Source organism: Adiantum capillus-veneris, chromosome 3 (assembly GCF_014529385.1).
Source record: "Adiantum capillus-veneris isolate H3 chromosome 3, ASM1452938v2, whole genome shotgun sequence".
In the NCBI taxonomy this organism is placed as follows: domain Eukaryota; kingdom Viridiplantae; phylum Streptophyta; class Polypodiopsida; order Polypodiales; family Pteridaceae; genus Adiantum; species Adiantum capillus-veneris.
Window position 1 is genome coordinate 10,214,774 of NC_140933.1, and position 19,073 is coordinate 10,233,846.

Sequence of the window (19,073 nt, forward strand, 5' to 3'; positions counted from 1 at the left end):
CAAAACAGAACCTGACCATGACTCAGACCAGCATAAAAGCAACAACAAAACACCATCCCTACTAGATTCCAGTTTCCCAGCCATAAGCAAGCATACATGACCAGTATGAACAGAGCATATATCACTTAACCAAAGCAAAGTTTAATGTTGCACACACACTCTCATCCCTACGCTGCAAACCAGATTCACAGTTTCCAGCCTCACTGTCCCATTATGCAAATCCTCCTCAATGGCATCTGTAGCTCCCTGCGAGTGTAAAGCTTGCCTAGTTGAAAGACACCCACAGTTGGAAGGTCTACTTTGCACATCTGTTTTAATACATAAGCACGGTGGTCGAGGGTGTTGCTGCGGAAGAGTACATGTACAGCCCATTTACCATTGCAAAAACCCCAAAAGAAAGCAGGCTCCTTTCATCGGCATCAAGCAAAGCACTTCAACGCCAAAACCCACAAAAAGACCAGCAAGCCCTGAAGAAGAGCAACCAACAACAAGCCCTGAAGAAGAGCAACCAACAGATCCGGAGACAACGCAACATGTCCCAAAGAAGCGCTTCTCTATAAAGGAATACGCAAAACTTCTTCTCGATTTTCAATAATTTCCTTGATAATGTAAGTAATCTCTTTCAATCGTCTATATTTCAAATCATCTGATTTAACAGTATGACCTAATATCTCTGGTTTGACAGTTGATAATTTCATATTTACCTTGAAATTAACTTTTGATGACTTAAAAAAAACCACAGCCATTAAATGTGTGCATATTTCAGTACTCTAACATAGGTGCATTTTCCCAATTAATTTCTCACTTAATCAAATCTGTGTGCAGAAATCATGGCAAAGAAGAGTACGAAGACTGCAGCCAAGAGCCAAGACCAGCAGTCAACAGAGAAGAGTACTTGGACTGCAACCAAGAGCCAAGACAAGCAGTCGACAAAGAAGAGTACTAGGACTGCAGCCAAGAGTACACGATTGCCTCGTCCTATCACCAACAAACAATGCATGAAGAAGGTAGCTTTCACAACTCCACCAGACAAAGAAAAGGTTGGCATCAAAAAACCACACCATCCACTTGAAAGCAAAGACAGCAGAATTAAGAAGCGATCGCATCGAAGATCAAACAAAAATCCTCCTCTTGCTCTCATAACAAAAGCCATATTTCAAAAGTCAAGATCAAGTACACCTACTACTCCAGCCCAACCTCTTCCAGAGGTAGGAGAAGATCCTCCAAATACACCAAAGAGGCCAACAGCCTGCACGAAGCTGTCATGGACAACAGAAGATATGGCCAAAGCTCTTCATGCACGAGAACATGGACTTTCTCTAAACAAATGTTCCATACAATTTGGCATTAGCAGAGGTGCAATTGCTAATTGGGAAGAGGGAAGGACTCGAACAAAAAGGAAAGGACCCCCCACCACTCTCACTACCGCCGAAGAAGAACCATTGCTCCAATGGATTTTTTTAAAGTGTGACTCTGGTCATGGAGTTTCTGTGACAGATGTAAAGCTCAAAGCTGCATAAATTTGTCAAACAAGGAACACACTTTTTTCAAATGGCATTCCAGGCAGAAGCTGGTGGGATGGATTTCGCAAGCGGCACCCAACTCTAGTTTTTCGAGTTACCGAGAGCCTAGACCAGTCAAGGGCAAGCAGATTCAGGCCAGAAATAGTAGAAACATTCCACAAAAACCTTCAAGAGCTTTACTCAAAACACAACTACCCGCCGTTAAATATTTGGAATGCAGACGAGACAGGATTTCAAGGATCTAGAGATAAGGGTATGAAAGTGTTAGCCAAGAAAGGATCAAGGTCAGTTTATGGAGTTACATGTGATTCACGTGAGTGGATGACAATACTGTGTTGTGTTAATGCAATTGGTGAAGCAATACCCTCTTACTATATTTTTAAGGGCAGTCGCATAACAACTAACTACATTAGGTTTTGTGAACCTGGAGCTGCCATGGCTGTACAGAAAAAGGCATGGATGACAGGAGAGTTGTTTCAAGCATGGCTTAAACACTTCGATGATGCTATTTCACTACAAGGCAAAGAAAATAGACACCTCTTAGTCCTTGATGGACACGGAAGTCATGTCTCACTTGAGGTAGTGGCCAAAGCAAAAGAGAGCGGCATAGATATTGTCACACTGCCAGCCCACACATCACATAAACTTGAGCCATTGGACGTATCAGTATTCAAGCCATTAAAAGTGCAATTTCGGAAGGAGAGGGATAAATGGCAACAGAGAACAGCTTCGAAGCAAGCAAGCAAGACAGAGCTGGCTTCTATTGTGGCAATAGCAATAAGTTTATCTTTAACGGAAGCTAACATAAAAGCAGGGTTTCGAGCAACAGGGATATGGCCACTAGATTTTGCAGCAGTTAAGTTTGAAGGTATGCCCTGCAATCACATTAACCTTGTTGAGGAGACAAGTCCACTTGACGAGACAGAGTCACAAGTACCCAAAACGCCAATTGAGCAGCCCATAGAGGATGAGGTTGAGGCCATACTAGCTCTCAATACTCTCGCATCTCAGCTCCAAAAAGAAAATAGAATTTCTTCTCAGCAAGAGAATCGGACACATGCAATAAGCTTCACCCAGCTTTTGGAGGGAGCTGAAATTTCAAACTACACACCTTGCGACTCAGAACCACATTTCTTCACAAAAGACGAGTGCAATTGGGACATAACACCCAACCAAATTACCACGAATTACATGGAAAACCAGGTAAGTTCTCCTACTCTGCCAGTACAGCCACAAAGAGATCAAGATGCACGACTTTCTAATGAAAATGCAGCTCAGGTACAAAGAGTTCAAGATGCATAATTTCCTAATAGAAATGCAGCTCCCGTTTCGACTTTTCAAGCAAGCATAACTCAAACCAGACATATCACTGATAGTGCTCGAATTCCAACAATAACAAGTCATCAAGAAGCAAGGTTTCCAAATGAAAATGCAGCTCCAACAACAATTGTTCAAGAAGGCCTAACTCAAAACAGATGTGTCAGTAATGTGGTTCAAATTCCAACAGCAGCAGCTCATCAAGAAGCATGGTTTCCAAATTCAAATGCAGGTCCAACATCAACTACTCAAGAAGGCACATCTCAGCAAAACCGTATCATTGATATGCTCCGAGTTCCAATGTCAGAAGTGTGTGTGCGTCAAGCAAACCGTGAGGCTTTTGTAGACTACACAAATAGTCTCATTTTAACATCTACACAATACATTGAAAGTATGAGAGCAAAGAATGCAAAGAAAGAAGAGATAGCCAAGGCAAAAGAGGAGAAGCGCATTGAAAAAGAAAAGAAGAGACTTCATTCACTTGCAGAGAAAGAGGCTGCTCGACAAAGAAAGGCCCATGCCCGGGAAACCAAACTTTCGAGGAAAGATTGGGAAATTCAACAACAGCTCTTTGAAGAAAGATTACGAGCAGTCTTGTGGGAACAAGGTTCATTAGAAGGCTTACAATTGAGGCCACTTCAGATAGATCAGCCTTATCACGCCTTGGCGCGACGACATCAAATGCAAAAGTTGCGTGCTAAACGAGCTCGAGAATGACTGCATTACTTAATCTCAATTTTGGAGCACTTCACTATTCTAGGCGAGCCCTAAACTTTTTGGAGTAGTGTTTTGTATCAAGGTTAGGTATTTCAACAAGTTTTATAGCACATGTTAAAACTCAATCTCTCCTACTCGCCAGCCCAATCTTGGGGTTGTACTCCTGCAGCAATATACCTAGTTTCTATCAAAGCAATAATCGTAATACTACCAATCAGTTTCTGTTTCATGCTTAACATGCCAGCTGCCCTTTATGGTGTATAAAAGTACTTGTATGTAACAATTGAGGGTGCAACAGGTAAAGTTTTGTTTTATGGTTAGTATGTTAAACACATGATACATCCCCATTTCTCACACAACATCAACTACTATCTATTATGACAACACAAAGTTTATCATTCACATTTCTTCATACCATATCCCCTTCCTATTATAGTCTTACTGCAGCATATGCATTTTGTCTTTCAATGCGTCAACTACATTTGTCTTTCAAATGCTTGTTTTATTCTTTGGGACAACCTTCAAATACTGTTAGCCTCACACACTATTAGCCATTCATTATGGTTTTCAGCCAAAGTTTAACCTCAGTCACATTTCAAGCAGTAGCCTGTAGTCAAATCAAGAACGTTCGCAAAGATTTTAGTTCTCAACGAAGGTGAATCTCGGCCACATTAGAAGCACTCAAAATGAACATTCACATACATCCATTATGGCTGATTGAGAGTCCTCAGCTCAAAAGTATATCTCTGTACAAGCTCCACATATTAACACTCCCTAAACATTCACAAGCATCCATTATTGTTGAGTGAGGCTCGAGAGTCCTCACCTCAAAGTAAATTGTCGCATGTTGCTCCACAAGTTATTAGCAGTCCTGAAAGAAAACCTTACAGTCAAAGGCAATAGACTGCACATCAACTCAAAAACCAAAAAATTGCAGAGAACAACAATTACTCTTGGCTCTGCAGATGGCAGATGCGGGCCTGGTTTCGCTCTGTCGGCTGACTCTTTTGGCATTCTCTTGCAAGGGCTGAGAGGGGTGCGGTACAGATAAGAGAGCTTGAGAGGCTGCGGCTACCATATCTACCCCGATCTCCATCATAGGAGGTTCCACTCAAGCACAAGGGCTAGTGGCATCCAATCCCTCTCGACCTCATTAGCTCTGTCGACAGGATTGCCTCTTGCAGGGACTTCACAGAGCACGCGTCAAGCATTCCCTCATCATTGGCAAGGCAAGGATACAATAGGCTAGAGGGGGGCACCGTGAGGCAAGCTTCGGCTTTGACTACAGGCGAGCCAGGGAAGACGACGCCCGCGTGGGGAGGCAACGCAGTGAAAGGGCAATGGGCGAGCTAGGGAAGACGAGGCCCATTGTGCCGAGCTTGAGCGCGTGAGGAGGCAACGCAATGAACTCGTACAGTGTGCCTTCAATGTACACGAGGTTGGCACCTTAATAGCGTGAAGGGATAGCATCTCGCTGAGGAGCCTCCAAGTGTCTACCCGGGAGTGGGTACATACCCCATCCCAAACTGAGTGACTCAGAGCATTAGTCGTCTCTCTTCTGGGTACTTATCATCCAAAGGGAGAATCCTAAGTGGAAATGTGCAAGGGGGGGGGGTTGGTATCCCCACTCACGCTCTAGTTTTTAACAAAGGAATCAAAGAATTTGCGTGGAAATCCATTTTCCTTCACTGCCATCTCACCATCTTACCTCCAGATGTTCAGGGACACGTGGCGGTGCTCACCAATACCCTAACCGTGTGATTTGGCCAAAAATCAAGCATGATACCACCTTGCCAAGTTAGGTGTCTCTATACTGGCTCCTCTACCCTAGTGACGAGGGATCTACAAATCACCCTATCACGCTCAGCTCTCCATCGACAGAGGACTGCGCGGGCTGCACCCAACCAACCGAGCTACGGCGCCCCACGTACATGCATATCATTGACGGGACCTGAGGGGTGGGTAGGAATTTGAAGCGGGTTACGATGCCTAATCCGCATGAGGAATTAGTGGTGGTGGGAGATGGCCGAGTTGGGTGTGCTTTCGCTCAAATGGCAGGTCCCAGGTACACACACACACACACACACACACACACACACACACACACACACAGAGAGAGAGAGAGAGAGAGAGAGAGAGAGAGAGAGAGAGAGAGAGAGAGAGAACCACTATGCTCCTCACAGAGTCATTATGCCAGGATTACCTAGCATTATTCTTCACCACCTTGGTTCATCCTCTATGAGAACTACATACCACCTTGACAACTTACAAGGTACATCATACATGTCACAAGTCAAAACTGTCCATATGTTACAAGAGCCTATCTTTTTGTGCGTGCAGACACTTGTTTGCTCCTAAAGCTTTGTCCACGAAACTTCTCCCAAAAACAACATTTGGAAACAATCACGTTTTCCCCCCAAATTTACCTTTATAAAAAAAGGTGTGAAACGGAGTTTCTTCTGGTCCGAAACGTTGAGGAAATGGTGTTTCCATTTCGGGCCCCCAAAACGCAGTGTCTTGTTACTATGGTCATCGAGACTTTTCGCTAGAAGGTTTGTCATTTTTGGCTTGGCACTCATTTCAACTCTCCAATTTTTGCCAAGACTTCCGCATTTTCCTGACCAACTTCTATACATCTGTTGTTGATAGGAGGTGTTACAGCATTACGTGCACCTTCCAAATGCTATTCCTCTATGTGTATAGGCCCTTGGATGTGGGTTTGCCACCCTTTCACAATCCTCATAGGAATTTGACCATGCATTATATGTCCAACTTATCCTTAAGAAGCCGTACAAATCAAAACAAATGCGCAGGGACTCTATACTACCTTAGTTTGATACTCTGTAGTATTTGAAAGTTGTAACTTGTAGGGTTGTAGACTGTAGGTTTACGGTTTACCGTTTCTTCTTTTTGAAGCAAGTTTTTTGGAACTTCTCAATCATGTTTTGTTGTGTTTCGGTTAGGAATACACCTATAGCCCCTCCTAAGCTACTTGTTTTGTGGAATACATTGTTTATAATACTTTTTCTAAAAGAAAGCTGTCTCTTGATCGTTTCTACCTCGGATGAAACTATGAAATATTGGTTATTCCATTTTTAGTTTCGGGTGGTGACTATGTTGATGACTAAAAGTGGGGATTGCAATGATCAAGTCGCACATGGAAGTTGAAAAAAGTGGCAAAAAAAGCTGAACAAGCTGTGGAAGAGGATAAAAGGGAAGTACCAAAGATGAGCGTATGATAGCTCATTGGCTAAGGTGAAGCAACAGGAGAGAGGGAGAGAAGAGGAGAACACTTTGGTTAGAGGAGAAAGGCTCTAACCACCCTTAAGGGTCCCCTTGCACTGTTGCTAGAGCAAGTACTTGTTTTAGATTGCTGGTACAAATGTTGATACGATGGCTAGATGTTGAATACTGAGTGCTGATGCTTCATGCTGATAAATTGCAAACCGTTAGTGCTGAACTGATGCAAAAACGTTGGATTGAATTGATGGAAAAATGTTGGGCTGAATTGATGCAAAAATGCTAATGATGCTGGGGTGCTTTGTTACAAGACTGTGACAAAATACTAACTTTATATGTTGGTTTCGTTTCCTTGGTTTATATTTAATTTTTGGGACCCTCTTTTTGAAACCATAAATGCTCGGACATTGCATGGTTAGTGTGAAAACGGCCATTGGCCAAGAGTTTCACCTGTAGGAGTCAAGGCTAGGCAGCCACAAGATGATTGGGCCGATCGATACTGAAATTTGACTAGTAGAGAAGCGGCTAGGCTTAGTTAAAGTCATTTAGGTCCCTCGGTGAGACTTCATAAGTGGATGGGTAATTGGGAAATTGAACCAAATGGGCAAAGTGGACACTTGGCAAATGGAGGAGCTCCAAAGGACACCTCATGCTAGTAGTGGACGCCCAAATCGATCGATCGATCGAGAGGGCTGATTTTTGCTTATCAAGTGGACACTTGGCAAATGGAGGAGCTCCAGAGGATACCTGTAAGGTGCAGCGGAAGTGAATGTTGAACTTTGCTCAAGATGAGTGCTCCGAACTGTGCTCAAGGTTCCTTTTACTTAGGGAAGGAGAGAGCTGTCACGTGACACATCCCAACCCTATGTGTCCGTGGACAAGCTACACCATAACAGGGTTTCCGTCAAGTCCAATCAAGTTAGATTAGGAGTGATCTGGCACTTTTGTGATTCTATTCGTAGAGTGTGCATGCCCAGTCACTCAGTGTAGATGCATATCCTCTGTTTGCACCTTGCATAAGCATAAGCATTTCCATCAGATTCCATCAGAGTCAGTTTGGGGATTTTTTAGACGACTTTATCCCATTTTTCCCTATTTTTGACATTTTTCACTTATTTATTAAGTGACTTTTGTTTGGGTACTCAGTAGGGCAAATTGGGTAAGTTAATTTATAAGCAAACCCAAGTTAGCACAAATTGGCAGATGAGCCAAGGAGCACAGCAGGCTACCAAGCAATAGGTGTTCCCTCCCTCTCTCAGCAAGACCCTCTCCAAGCCGACTTGGTGAGGCCCCCTTCCACCCGCAGCCATCAGCATTTTTGCTTCTTGCATACCTGGTGTATTCACCCCCAGCCACCATCGCCATCATCCTCATGCTCCTTGCGTTTCCCTAGCACCAACATCAGCGACATCAGCCCACTACTAACGCTAGCAGGACAGAACATCCATCGTTTTTTGGATCATCATTTGGGACAGCGTTTTCAGCATTATATGACTCATTGGGACAGCGTTTTTCAGCCCGAGACCTTCTGCTGTGGCAGCGTTTCAGCCTAGTTGTCAACACCAAAATGCAGCCTAAAGGAGTAGGTTTTCACAGCGTTTTTTCCCTCAGAACTTCAGCCTACAAAGCAGTCAATTTCAGCCATTTACAGCAGAGAAAAACCAGCCAATTCAGCCCCGAAAGTGGCACAGGTTTTCAGCTTTTGCCCCTTTGCGGACAGCAGATAAAGAAGCATCTATTTCAGCCCTAAAATCTTCATCGTCTTCACCGACATAGTTCCCGTTGCATCAGTCCATTGCATTTGCATTGTACGCATTTGTGCAATCAAGTAGACCACTTTCGCCGACGAGAGTGGGGCCTTCGGAGGAGGGTTTTACAACCTCTCGGTGTCGTATCTCTTCTCTCTTCTTCTCTCAGTCTCATTCACTTGCACGCACAATATCCACTCACTTTGTTGGTGACCACAACACTCTACAAGACGGAAAGCTCTCTCTTTCCCTAAGAACTAAAAGGAACCTTGAGCAATAAAGATCACTAATCTTGAGAAATTACAACATTCATTCCGCTGCACCTTACATTGGTATCAGAGCTTTGGAAGTGTTCTGCATTACTCAAGGAAAGAACCACAATAATTTTTTTTGCTTGTTGCGGTTGCACGAACCCAAGTTTCCTTGGGCGTTGCGATTCCTAATCGTGTTTTGTTGAAGAGTGACAGGAATCCCAAGAAAGAAGGGCTTGTCCAACCTCCCCTCGTGTCTCTTTTCACTCATTGAGAGCGGACCGTGCACTTAGCGGCCGGCCAATCGACGTGAGGTGGGAAAAAGCAACCTTGGTGTGAGCGCAAGGCCGCCAAGGGGTGCGCCCGCAGAAAAGGGTAGAACTCGGGTGAAGAGAAGATCCTTCTCCAACGCGATTTGCAAGCGAAAGAAGCCCTCAAGAACCTCAAGACCCTCAAGACCCTCAAGAACCCAAGCACTCAAGAACCTCAAGACCCAAGTTCCTCGTGAACTTAAGAACCAAAGATCCTAGTGCATGGTCGTCACCCGAAGCGGCATGAATACTTCGCATTCAGGTGATGAGCATGAGAGAGGCAGAAAGGGACGCCGAGCGAGAAGCTCAAAGGGAGATTCGTCATCAAGAATTTATTTCCCAAGTCCTAGCCTCGAAGACCGAATCACCCAAAGATCGTGGGAGTTCGTCAAGTGGCGCAAGCCACGATGCGGATTCACACAGTCCAGTCACAGAGAAGTTGACTTTCAGTAAGTATGACGGTAAGATGGATGCTACTGTTATTCATTCTTGGTTGCATCAATTTAATGCTTATTTCGCGACAACTAAGAAAACAGGCAATAGCAAAGTTTTGACGGCAGCTATGTACCTTGCCGGTGATGCCATAAATTGGTATCAGGCTTGGCAAGAGGCACACCTAGCCGCGCACCTAGAGGCAGCCGACGATCTCACGCCCCTCTCTTTTAGTTGGGCTGATTTCCAAGACAAGCTTAAGGCGCGGTTTATGCCACCTCAGTACCTTGCACGACTGAAGGACGATTGGCGAGCTCTCAAGCAAAACGGTACGCCGGTTATATCTTTCTCTAATCAGGTTTTGCAGCTCGGCACTCAATTACGCAAATCGGATAAGAAGCGCAATGAGGCATTTCTTTACGGATTGGACGAGTATATCAAGTATGATGTCGAGGTACTCGATCCACCCGATCTCAACAAAGCGGCAGCCATTGCTCTCGCCCACGAGATGAAACACAACAAAGGAAAGCCTAAGGAAAACAAGACTTCTCAAGGAACCCCGCAGAATTCTTAGAACACACAGAATGGTAAGAACGGTAAGAATGGTAATTCTTCTAGTCCTTCTTCCTCTAATTCCTCGGAAAAGAACTCTAACAATGAAATTAAGAGTAAAGCTAAAGCACTTGCAAAACCTAAGCTAACCCTTGATAAAAAAGCTTCTCAAGGAATTATAGGAGGATACATCATGGCTGAAGAACAAGTGATTTATGCTAAAGAAGGTAGATGTTTTCAATGTCACATTAAGGGTCACATTAAGAAAAACTGTTCTAAGACAGTCCCACCTAAAGAACCAAAGGCACCCACAACTACCACAAACTCTGTTACAACACAACCTGCATCTTCTCATGACTTTGACACACACATTGATGAATCTCTCATGAAGTGTTATGGTTATGTAAAAGGACAACCTTTTATCATATTGTTTGATCCAGGCAGTATGCATGATGTGATTAGTCTCCCTCTTGTTGAGAGAGTCCGCCTAGAGGTTAGTCAGAAATCTCCTATCGAGGTTTCTGGCTTCGCTCCTGGTATGGACTCTCTCATCACGAAGGAGTGCCTTGATGTGATGTTTACTGTTAAGCAAGCTTCTTTTCGTAGGAAATTTCTTGTGTCTCCGCTCTCAAGATGTGATATGATTTTAGGCATGAAGTGGTTTCGTGAACTGACCCCTCTCGTTGATTCGGAGGCTCTCACTCTCACTTTGCATGCCAAAACAGATTCCCCCTCATCATCCGTGCTGAGGAGGGCTTGCATTCTTTGCCTCTCATCTCGCATGTGCAGGTAAAGCGTGAATTACTATGAGGAGCACACGCGGCATTCATATATGTTGCTCCAGTTTCCCAGAGCATTCAGGTTCCAGGTAAGTATTCGGAGTTGTTTACGAAATTTAAACATCTCTTTTTGCAGGATGATCTTTGTCACCAGCGTGTGATTACTATCTATTCTTTTTGTTGATTTCTTTCTTATTATTTAGTTACTTTCACCTTTTGGAAACACCCCTCGGGAAATCTAACTGCCCTGCATTGCATAGCTAGTGTGGAATTGTCCAGAGGGAGTCCAGGCCTAAGGGCAAGAGAGCACTAAGGTTGGACAAGGACTATGGTTAGCCAAGTGGGGTCATTGACTAGCCAAAGTGGAATCCTTTGCTACAGAGGCTACATTTTAGTTCTGGATGTGGCCACAATGTACAAAGAGGGTCGGATGACCTAGAAAGATACAATGGCAGCATCTCCTAAAATTTAAGGAACTGCTATTTTGGGACCTGAAAATGTGTTGACGTCATTACTTCCGGAATGACAAGGGGAACATTTTCTTACTCTGCCGTGAAGTCAACTAGGCAACCGGTTGGGATATTTTTCGACGGCAACCCCGAAACGGGAAAATGCTTATAAATGTGCCAAGTGGCACATTCTGGTGCACTTGCCTCATGCAACAAGAAGTGGTGTTGAATTTAGGAGTGGGAGAGCCTCATTTTCAGTTTTGTCACAGGTTAAGAGCTATGGAGTGCTTGCTTTCCCTCTTATGCACAGTGCGGTGCCAGGAGTGATGCCCTGCACGCTATGCACTGCCCTCTCTCTCCCCTTTGGCAGTATGTTATGCCCCTCTAGTGGGCTCTTCATTTGACCAATGTACAGTTGTGTGGGTTCATGCGCGATTGCCGAGGCAAGAGCCTCTTGTACAGGTACTGGATTAGCTAGCGGCTAATCCCCCCGCAGGTACAGGTGAATTCGGAGAGGTTTCACGCCAGAAATCTCGTCCGATTCAAAGGGCAAGTAGCCCTACAGGTGCGGGAGCTCGAGGACTTGCTACGGATGCGACCGGCACGCGAAACGGAGCCCGAAACAGTAAATTACAGCCTGCTGTGTATTTTTGCAGGTTTAGGGTTTTGGCCCTAAACGGACCCTAATACCCCCAGGAGGTTCGGGGACGCAAGGGGACCGCTGTACAGGTGATCTGGCGCATTTTCAGGGCTGAAAACAGAGATTTCAGCGTGCTGCAGATTCTCGCCAGGTTTTGCAAAGTGCCCGTATGCGTCGGGAAAGTCATTCAATGCGTGGGAATACTGACTGTGAAGGGTTCTAGTACAGTTATGCTACCGAAATCGGGCTGGAACGGTTGAAATTCAGCCAAGTTTGTGCGGGGCAGCTTGTAGGGATCCACAACATTTATTCCCTCTTTTAAAGAATAAAGAAATACCGAAAGGGGCGCCTAAGTTAGGGGCCAATCTGGTGTCGGTCTTCTCATACAGGTGCATTCTAGCATCTGTATCCCATTCCCCTCTCTTGTGTCACTATAGCGCAGGTATAATAGACGACTAATAATGGGTGAAAGCTAAATCAAGGTTTGAAGTAAAGTCTACCGCCCTTTTTGGATTGAACAGGCCGGTTTCATGGTTCCATCGACGGGATTAAATCACTCTTTCCCATAGAAGTGAGCCTTGGGCAGTTTTGGGCTTGAAGACACAGGGGATCATAGACCAGACACAAGGAATTGTAATTATGGCTGACAGACTAGATGATGTGACTGAAGAGGTTTCCTCTTCACAGGGTCAACAGACACATGAAGTGGGTGAGTCCTCAAGACCACCACAGACGGATGATGATATATTCAGGACCCAGTTGGCTACTGCTGTGGCTATGTTCACACAAGTAATGCAGAACCCGAGGTTTTTAGCTTTTCTGCAACCTCCTGTTCAGTCTCAGCAAGTTGGGTCACTGGATCATATTCAAAAGCCTGTTAAGGCTCGAGCACAGGTGATTCATACCGCACAGTCAATGGAAACACCTGTACACTTAACGGAGAACATGCAGTCTCCACAACCTGTGCCTAAGGTGCAAGAACAGGTGGCTGAGATGCCAGTTTTTCAAGCTGTACCAATTCAGCCCGCCACCTTTCAGCAGCCTATAGCTGGTTCTAATGGGCAGGGAAGCAACCTACAGGCTATGCAACAGGTCTTCCCACCACCTTCAGTACACTCTGGCTATTTTGGAGGTGGATCGGTATTCTAGAGCATGGCTGGTCATGCACCTGGAAATCAGTTTTATACGCCAGGAACAGTGTTTGGGGGTGCTCAAACGATGATGCCTAACCCCATGTACAGTGTCATGGGTATGCAACCAGGGTTTCAGAGCACTCAGGGCCAATTTGGGATGCCACAGGCAAATTTTGGTATGGCTGGAATTACAAATCAGCAGCCAAATATGGCGTTTCCAGGTCAAGTTAATAGCGGCCAAGGAACACAGATGAACCCTAATAGTGTTCCCATGTTTCAGTCACTTCCATATGACAATTTAACGCCGCTGGAGAGGCCAACTCCGTACAAAGAAGGTGGCAAAGGTGTGTCATTCACGACCTTTACAGGGTTTGATGACAGGAAGAAGGCTCTCTCATTCCTCCAGCAGTTTGACAAGGCCTATGCAGGGGGAAACTTTACAGAGGCTTCAAAGGTCCGCAAGGCAGCCACTTTCTTGACAGGGAATGCGGGACAATGGTGGACAACTTTATTGCTTCAAGGGCAAGCTCCGTCCACATGGATTTACTTTAAGCAGATTTTTGCAGCAGCATGGTTATCTGATGATTTCGAAGCAGATGTCATGACAGAATGGCACCAGCTTAATGCTGCCACTTGCAGAAATCTGGATGATTACAATCGGAAGTTTTGGAAAGCTCTACTTCCAGTAACTTCCTATAGGTTTGTGCCATTGATAGAACAGATTGAAAAATACTGTTGTGGCCTACCCAAAGGATTGAGAAAATACTGTACGAAGACAAAAGTCACTACTTTGACGCAGCTCATCGAGGTAGCAAACATTGGCAATGGCTTGCTCAAGAGAGAAGATTGTGAATTTAACACTGGCGTCAAGGCAGGATCAGGGAAGAAAAATTCAGCCAAGAAGCACGTTCCCAATGAGGCTCCTAAAGGGACTCAGGAGTCAGCCAACGCAGGGAAAGATAAAGCTACGGCTGAATCAGAAAAGGGACCAGCGAAGAAATGGAAAAGACGTTTTCCTCGCAAGTCAGAAGAGCAAAAGAAGGTCTTGAGGACAGAGAACAAATGTTTTATATGTGAGCAGCCTGGCCACATTGCTTACAACTGTCCTACAAAGAAAAGGCCAGCTGATTCTGATGACAAGGAAGACAAGAAAGGAAAGAAGCCCATGGTTGGTCTAGTGCCAGATATGGTGGGCGACAAGCCAAATTCAGATGCAAGTGAGCTTTGCAGAGCATGGGGAAAGGTCAGGGATCAAACAGTGCTTATCTTCTTTGATCCAGGTGCCAAAGCCAACTTCATTTCCCCAGATTTGGCTTCAAAGTTGGGAATCAGGCCTGAAGAGATGGGGTATACAGCAGAGGCAGGTTTGGCATGTCCTGGCCATACAGAGGCTGTGACACCATCATTGGAAAGTTGCGTCTACATATCCAGTCCTATGTAGATAGTCCTATGTAGATGCTGAAGAATTTTACATCATGCCACTGGACGGATGTGATGTGTTGTTAGGTATTCCTTGGTTGTTTCGTGTACAGGGAATCATGGATGCCTACAACAAAAAGATCACTATACAGAGCAGGGGAAAGACTCACATTCTGGATGTAAAGCTTAAAGGAGAGTCTATTCCTACTGTATCAGCTTCTGCTATTACTTCTGTAATGAAAAAGCATCTTTCTGCGTACTTGGTTTTTGCACGTGAAGTGTCAGATTGTGATGAATCAAATTTAGCTGTGCTAGATAAAGAAAGGTCAATGTTTTTACAACAGTATAGTGACTGTTTTTCCGATTCATTACCGTCTCAATTACCGCCAGAGAGACCCGAGGACCATGCGATAGATTTGGTGCCAGGCAGTAGCCCACCAAATAAGCCTCCGTACAGGGTTAGTGCGGCTTAGCAGAAAGAGATAATGGGCCAAGTTCAGGAGCTGTTAGAAAAGGGGTTGATTCAGCCCAGTTCATCTCCATTCTGTTCTCCAGTGTTGTTGGTGCAGAAAAAGGATGGCTCATGGCGTATGTGCATCGACTACCGTGCACTGAACAAGAATACCATCAAGAATAGGTTCCCTATACCTAGAATTGATGATATTATGGACAAATTAGAAGAAGCAGCTATGTTTAGCAGGATAGATCTAAAGAGTGGGTACCATCAGATCCACATTAGATCAGAGGATGTGCACAAGACTGCTTTTAGAACAACGTTTGGCCTTTACGAATTTTTAGTGATGCCCTTTGGTCTCACAAATGCTCCTGCTACGTTCAATAGGATGATGGACAGAATTTTCCGTCCACACCAGCAGTTTGTTGGTACATTCTTTGATGACATGATAGTCTACTCAAAGAATGAAGAGGAGCATAGGCATCACTTGGCCATTGTGTTCAAAGAGCTACGCAGTCATAGGTTGCTCATCAATGCAAAGAAAAGTGAGTTTTTTCTGGAAGAAATTCACTTTCTGGGACACATTGTGTCAAAGGATGGTGTCAGAATGGATCCTGCAAAAGTTGAAGCGATCAAGTCATGGCCAAATTTGAAGACGGTGCATGATGTCCGAAGCTTTTTGGGACTATGCTCCTATTACAGAAGGTTTATCCGAAATTTCGCTGAGATTGCTTCACCTTTACATGCTCTTCAAAAGAAGGCAGTCACCTTTAGATGGACACAAAAAGAGATTTCAGCTTTTAATCTCTTAAAGGAAAAGATGACTTCAGATCCAGTCATTGTGTTGCCAGATCTTAGGAAGTCATTTGTGGTCCAGTGTGATGCCTGGGTAGTAGCATTGGTGCAGTGCTAATGCAAGATGGCAGGGTAGTAGCCTATGAGAGCAGAATTTTGCAAGGGCCAGAGATGACCATGCAGGTCTATGAGAAAGAGTTACTGGCTGTGATTCATGCGCTCTTAAGTTGGAAACACTACCTGCTAGGTGTAGATTTCGTTGTCCAAACGGATCATCAGACCTTGCGATACTTCTTGACACAAACAAAGTTATGTGAGAAGCATATGCGATGGGCAAATATCTTGTCCATGTTCCATTTTCAGATTGTGCATGTGGAAGGCAAGAAGAACGTTGTGGCTGATGCCTTGTCAAGGAAGCCACAAATTTCAGCTGTGTCGATTCCTTATCATCATGAACTTGATGATATGAGAGAACAGTATGCAAATGATGAAGATTTTGCAAGGGTCTTCGAGCAACTAATGGATGGACAACGTCATGAACACTATCTTCTCAAAGATGGGTTCATGATGATGCATGGTAGATTGTGTGTCACAAAGCCATTGCGACGCAAAGTTATGGAAGAGAGTCATGTCCCACCGTATGCAGGGCATCGTGGTATCGATGCTACAGTTAAAGCGGTTGAGACATTCTTCTAGTGGCCTACATTGAGAAGGGATGTGGATGCCTTTGTGCGAGAATGCCTAATATGCCAAAAGGTCAAGTTTGACAAGAAAAAGGCACCAAGGTTATTGCAACCACTACCTATTCCAGATAAACCATGGGAAAGTATTGCTATGGATTTTATCTTTGATCTTCCGAGAACGTCGACAGGAAACGATGGTATTTGGACCATTATTTGCAGATTCAGCAAACAGACTCATTTTATTCCTGTCAGGAAGAAGATAAAGCCAGATCAGATGGCACGCTTGTTTATGAGCAATATTTTCAAGTATCATGGCATGCCACAGTCGATTGTTAGCGACCGTGATCCACGCATGACAAGTTTGTTCTGGAGAGGCTTGTTTGAGAATATGGGCACCACGCTCAAATTCTCTTCGTCGTTTCATCCTCAAACAGATGGGCAATCAGAAGAGGCAAATTCTACTGTTCTAGATTTGCTGAAGTGCTATGTGTCAGAGCATAAAGGAAAGTGGGAGCAGTATTTGCCATTGGTGGAGTATGCATACAATAATACAGTGCATTCATCAACTGGCAAGGCACCCTTTGAGATAGTTGAAGGTGGCAAGAAAGTTCCTCCCATACTGCATACAAAGGACAAGATATTTGAAGCAGATAAGTATGTTCAAGACATGGATGAAATGTACAAGAAGGTCAAAGTGGCCTTAGAAAGGACTCAGGCAAAGCAAAAGAAAGCAGCTGATCATCACCGTCGTGAAGTGGTATATTCACTTGGTGATTGGGTGCTTTTACGCTTTGAAAAGGCAAGGTTAAAGAAGATGAAGGGCAAGGAAAGACTGTTTCCAAAGCTCAGCATGCGTTACTATGGGCCTTTTCAAGTGTGCGACATAATCAGTGATGTTGCATATAGGCTGAAATTGCCTGACAGTTGGAAGATTCACAATGCATTTCATGTGAGTCTTCTCAGACCCTATGTGGGTGATGTGCCAGAAGATATGCCAGCTGAAGATCAGCCGGAAGTCGAGGAACTTGACGAGATCTTGGTCCCGGAACAGTTTTTGGCACACAAAGAAAGGAAAGTGAAAGGCAAGGTTGCTAGGCGTTACTTGGTAAAGTTCAGAAACTATCCACCAATGGATGCTAAGTGGATGGAAGAAGGTGAACTTGCAGAGTCACCAATTGTGTTATCACTTTACCTGGAAGCCTTCGATTTGCAACCTACCTTGACCCCTTGAGTTTCAAAGCTAAATGGATTGTCAGTGTGACAATGGCTTCTGAAACAAATGATGTACATGGTATTTAAAGTGAGCTCAAATCAAATACCTGTTACATGAATGTTAGAGCTGTACAGATTGTCAGTTTGGCAATTGCTCTTATGGAATGTCCAAAAGTTTGGTTAGTGCTATAGAAGTGAGTATTTCTTGTCAGTTTGTCAAGGATACAGTGATTGCTTCTATTGAAGAGTACATGTGTAACTGCATTCTTAAACTGTCGGTTTGGGTATGCTCGAAAGTGTTACGGGATCCAACGTGTACTATAAGACAGTGGCAAAATGTGCAGCTACCATTTTGTCATTGGAAAGTTAGTGACTCAAAGCAATGGCAGAGTGCGCAGCTACCACTATGTCATTGGGACAGGGTTCACACGCAGGCAATACATGAGTCAACGAGGTGTTGAATACACCAGGGTTGACAATGAGCACACATGTGTCGTACATGTGTCAACAGGTGTTGAATACATCAGTGTTGACTAGGAGCATGAACGACATAGATGCAAACGAGGACGTTTGAGATTTCAAGAGGGGGGTATGTCACCAGCGTGTGACTACTATCTATCCTTTTTGTTGATTTCTTTCTTATTATCTAGTTACTTTCACTTTTTGGAAACACCCCTCGGGAAATCTAACTGCCCTGCATTGCATAGCTAGTGTGGAATTGTCCAGAGGGAGTCCAGGCCTAAGGGCAAGAGAGCACTAAGGTTGGACAAGGACTATGGTTAGCCAAGTGGGGTCATTGACTAGCCAAAGTGGAATCCTTTGCTACAGAGGCTACATTTCAGTTCTGGATGTGGCCACAGTGTACAAAGAGGGTCGGATGACCTAGAAAGAAACAATGGCAGCATCTCCTAAAATTTAGGGAACTGCTATTTTGGGACCTGAAAATGTGTTGACGTCATTACCTCCGGAATGACAAGGGGAACATTTTCTTACTCTGCCGTGAAGTCAACTGGGCAACCGGTTGGGATATTTTTAGACGGCAACCCCGAAACGGGAAAATGCTTATAAATGTGCCAAGTGGCACATTCTGGTGCACTTGCCTCATGCAACAAGAAGTGGCGCTGAATTTAGGAGTGGGAGAGCCTCATTTTCAGTTTTGTCACAGGTTAAGAGCTATGGAGTGCTTGCTTTCCCTCTTATGCACAGTGCGGTGCCAGGAGTGATGCCTTGCACGCTACGCACTGCCCTCTCTCTCCCCTTTGGCAGTATGTTATGCCCCTCTAGTGGGCTCTTCATTTGACCAATGTACAGTTGTGTGGGTTCATGCGCGATTGCCGAGGCAAGAGCCTCTTGTACAGGTACTGGATTAGCTAGCGGCTAATCCCCCCGCAGGTACAGGTGAATTCGGAGAGGTTTCA

At 44.6% G+C, this 19,073-nt stretch overlaps 3 protein-coding genes across 3 annotated transcripts in view; all 3 read left to right on the plus strand.

Moving 5' to 3' along the window:
* The first annotated feature begins 998 nt into the window (after positions 1 to 998).
* LOC147460492 (uncharacterized) lies at positions 999 to 1,520 on the plus strand. Its single transcript, XM_086498722.1, has one exon. It carries the CDS (start codon positions 999 to 1,001, stop codon positions 1,518 to 1,520), a length of 522 nt encoding a protein of 173 aa, XP_086354848.1.
* A 258-nt stretch (positions 1,521 to 1,778) lies between these two features.
* Positions 1,779 to 2,825, plus strand: LOC147460493 (MFS-type transporter clz9-like). The gene has a single exon (XM_086498729.1). The coding sequence runs from the start codon at positions 1,779 to 1,781 to the stop codon at positions 2,823 to 2,825; it is 1,047 nt and encodes a 348-aa protein (XP_086354855.1).
* Positions 2,826 to 5,348: 2,523 nt separating this feature from the next.
* LOC147460494 (uncharacterized) overlaps positions 5,349 to 19,073 on the plus strand; it is a 43,017-nt gene continuing 29,292 nt past the window's right edge. The window contains exon 1 of the mRNA XM_086507833.1: positions 5,349 to 5,622. Within this exon, the coding sequence (XP_086363959.1) occupies positions 5,543 to 5,622 (80 nt within the window). The 5' untranslated portion in view covers positions 5,349 to 5,542. The remainder of the gene's footprint in view (positions 5,623 to 19,073) is intronic.

Excerpts from the sequence above, each read along its gene's own strand:
- LOC147460492 (XM_086498722.1), top strand. The coding sequence starts at position 999 with ATGAAGAAGGTAGCTTTCACAACTCCACCAGACAAAGAAAAGGTTGGC.
- LOC147460493 (XM_086498729.1), top strand. The coding sequence starts at position 1,779 with ATGAAAGTGTTAGCCAAGAAAGGATCAAGGTCAGTTTATGGAGTTACA.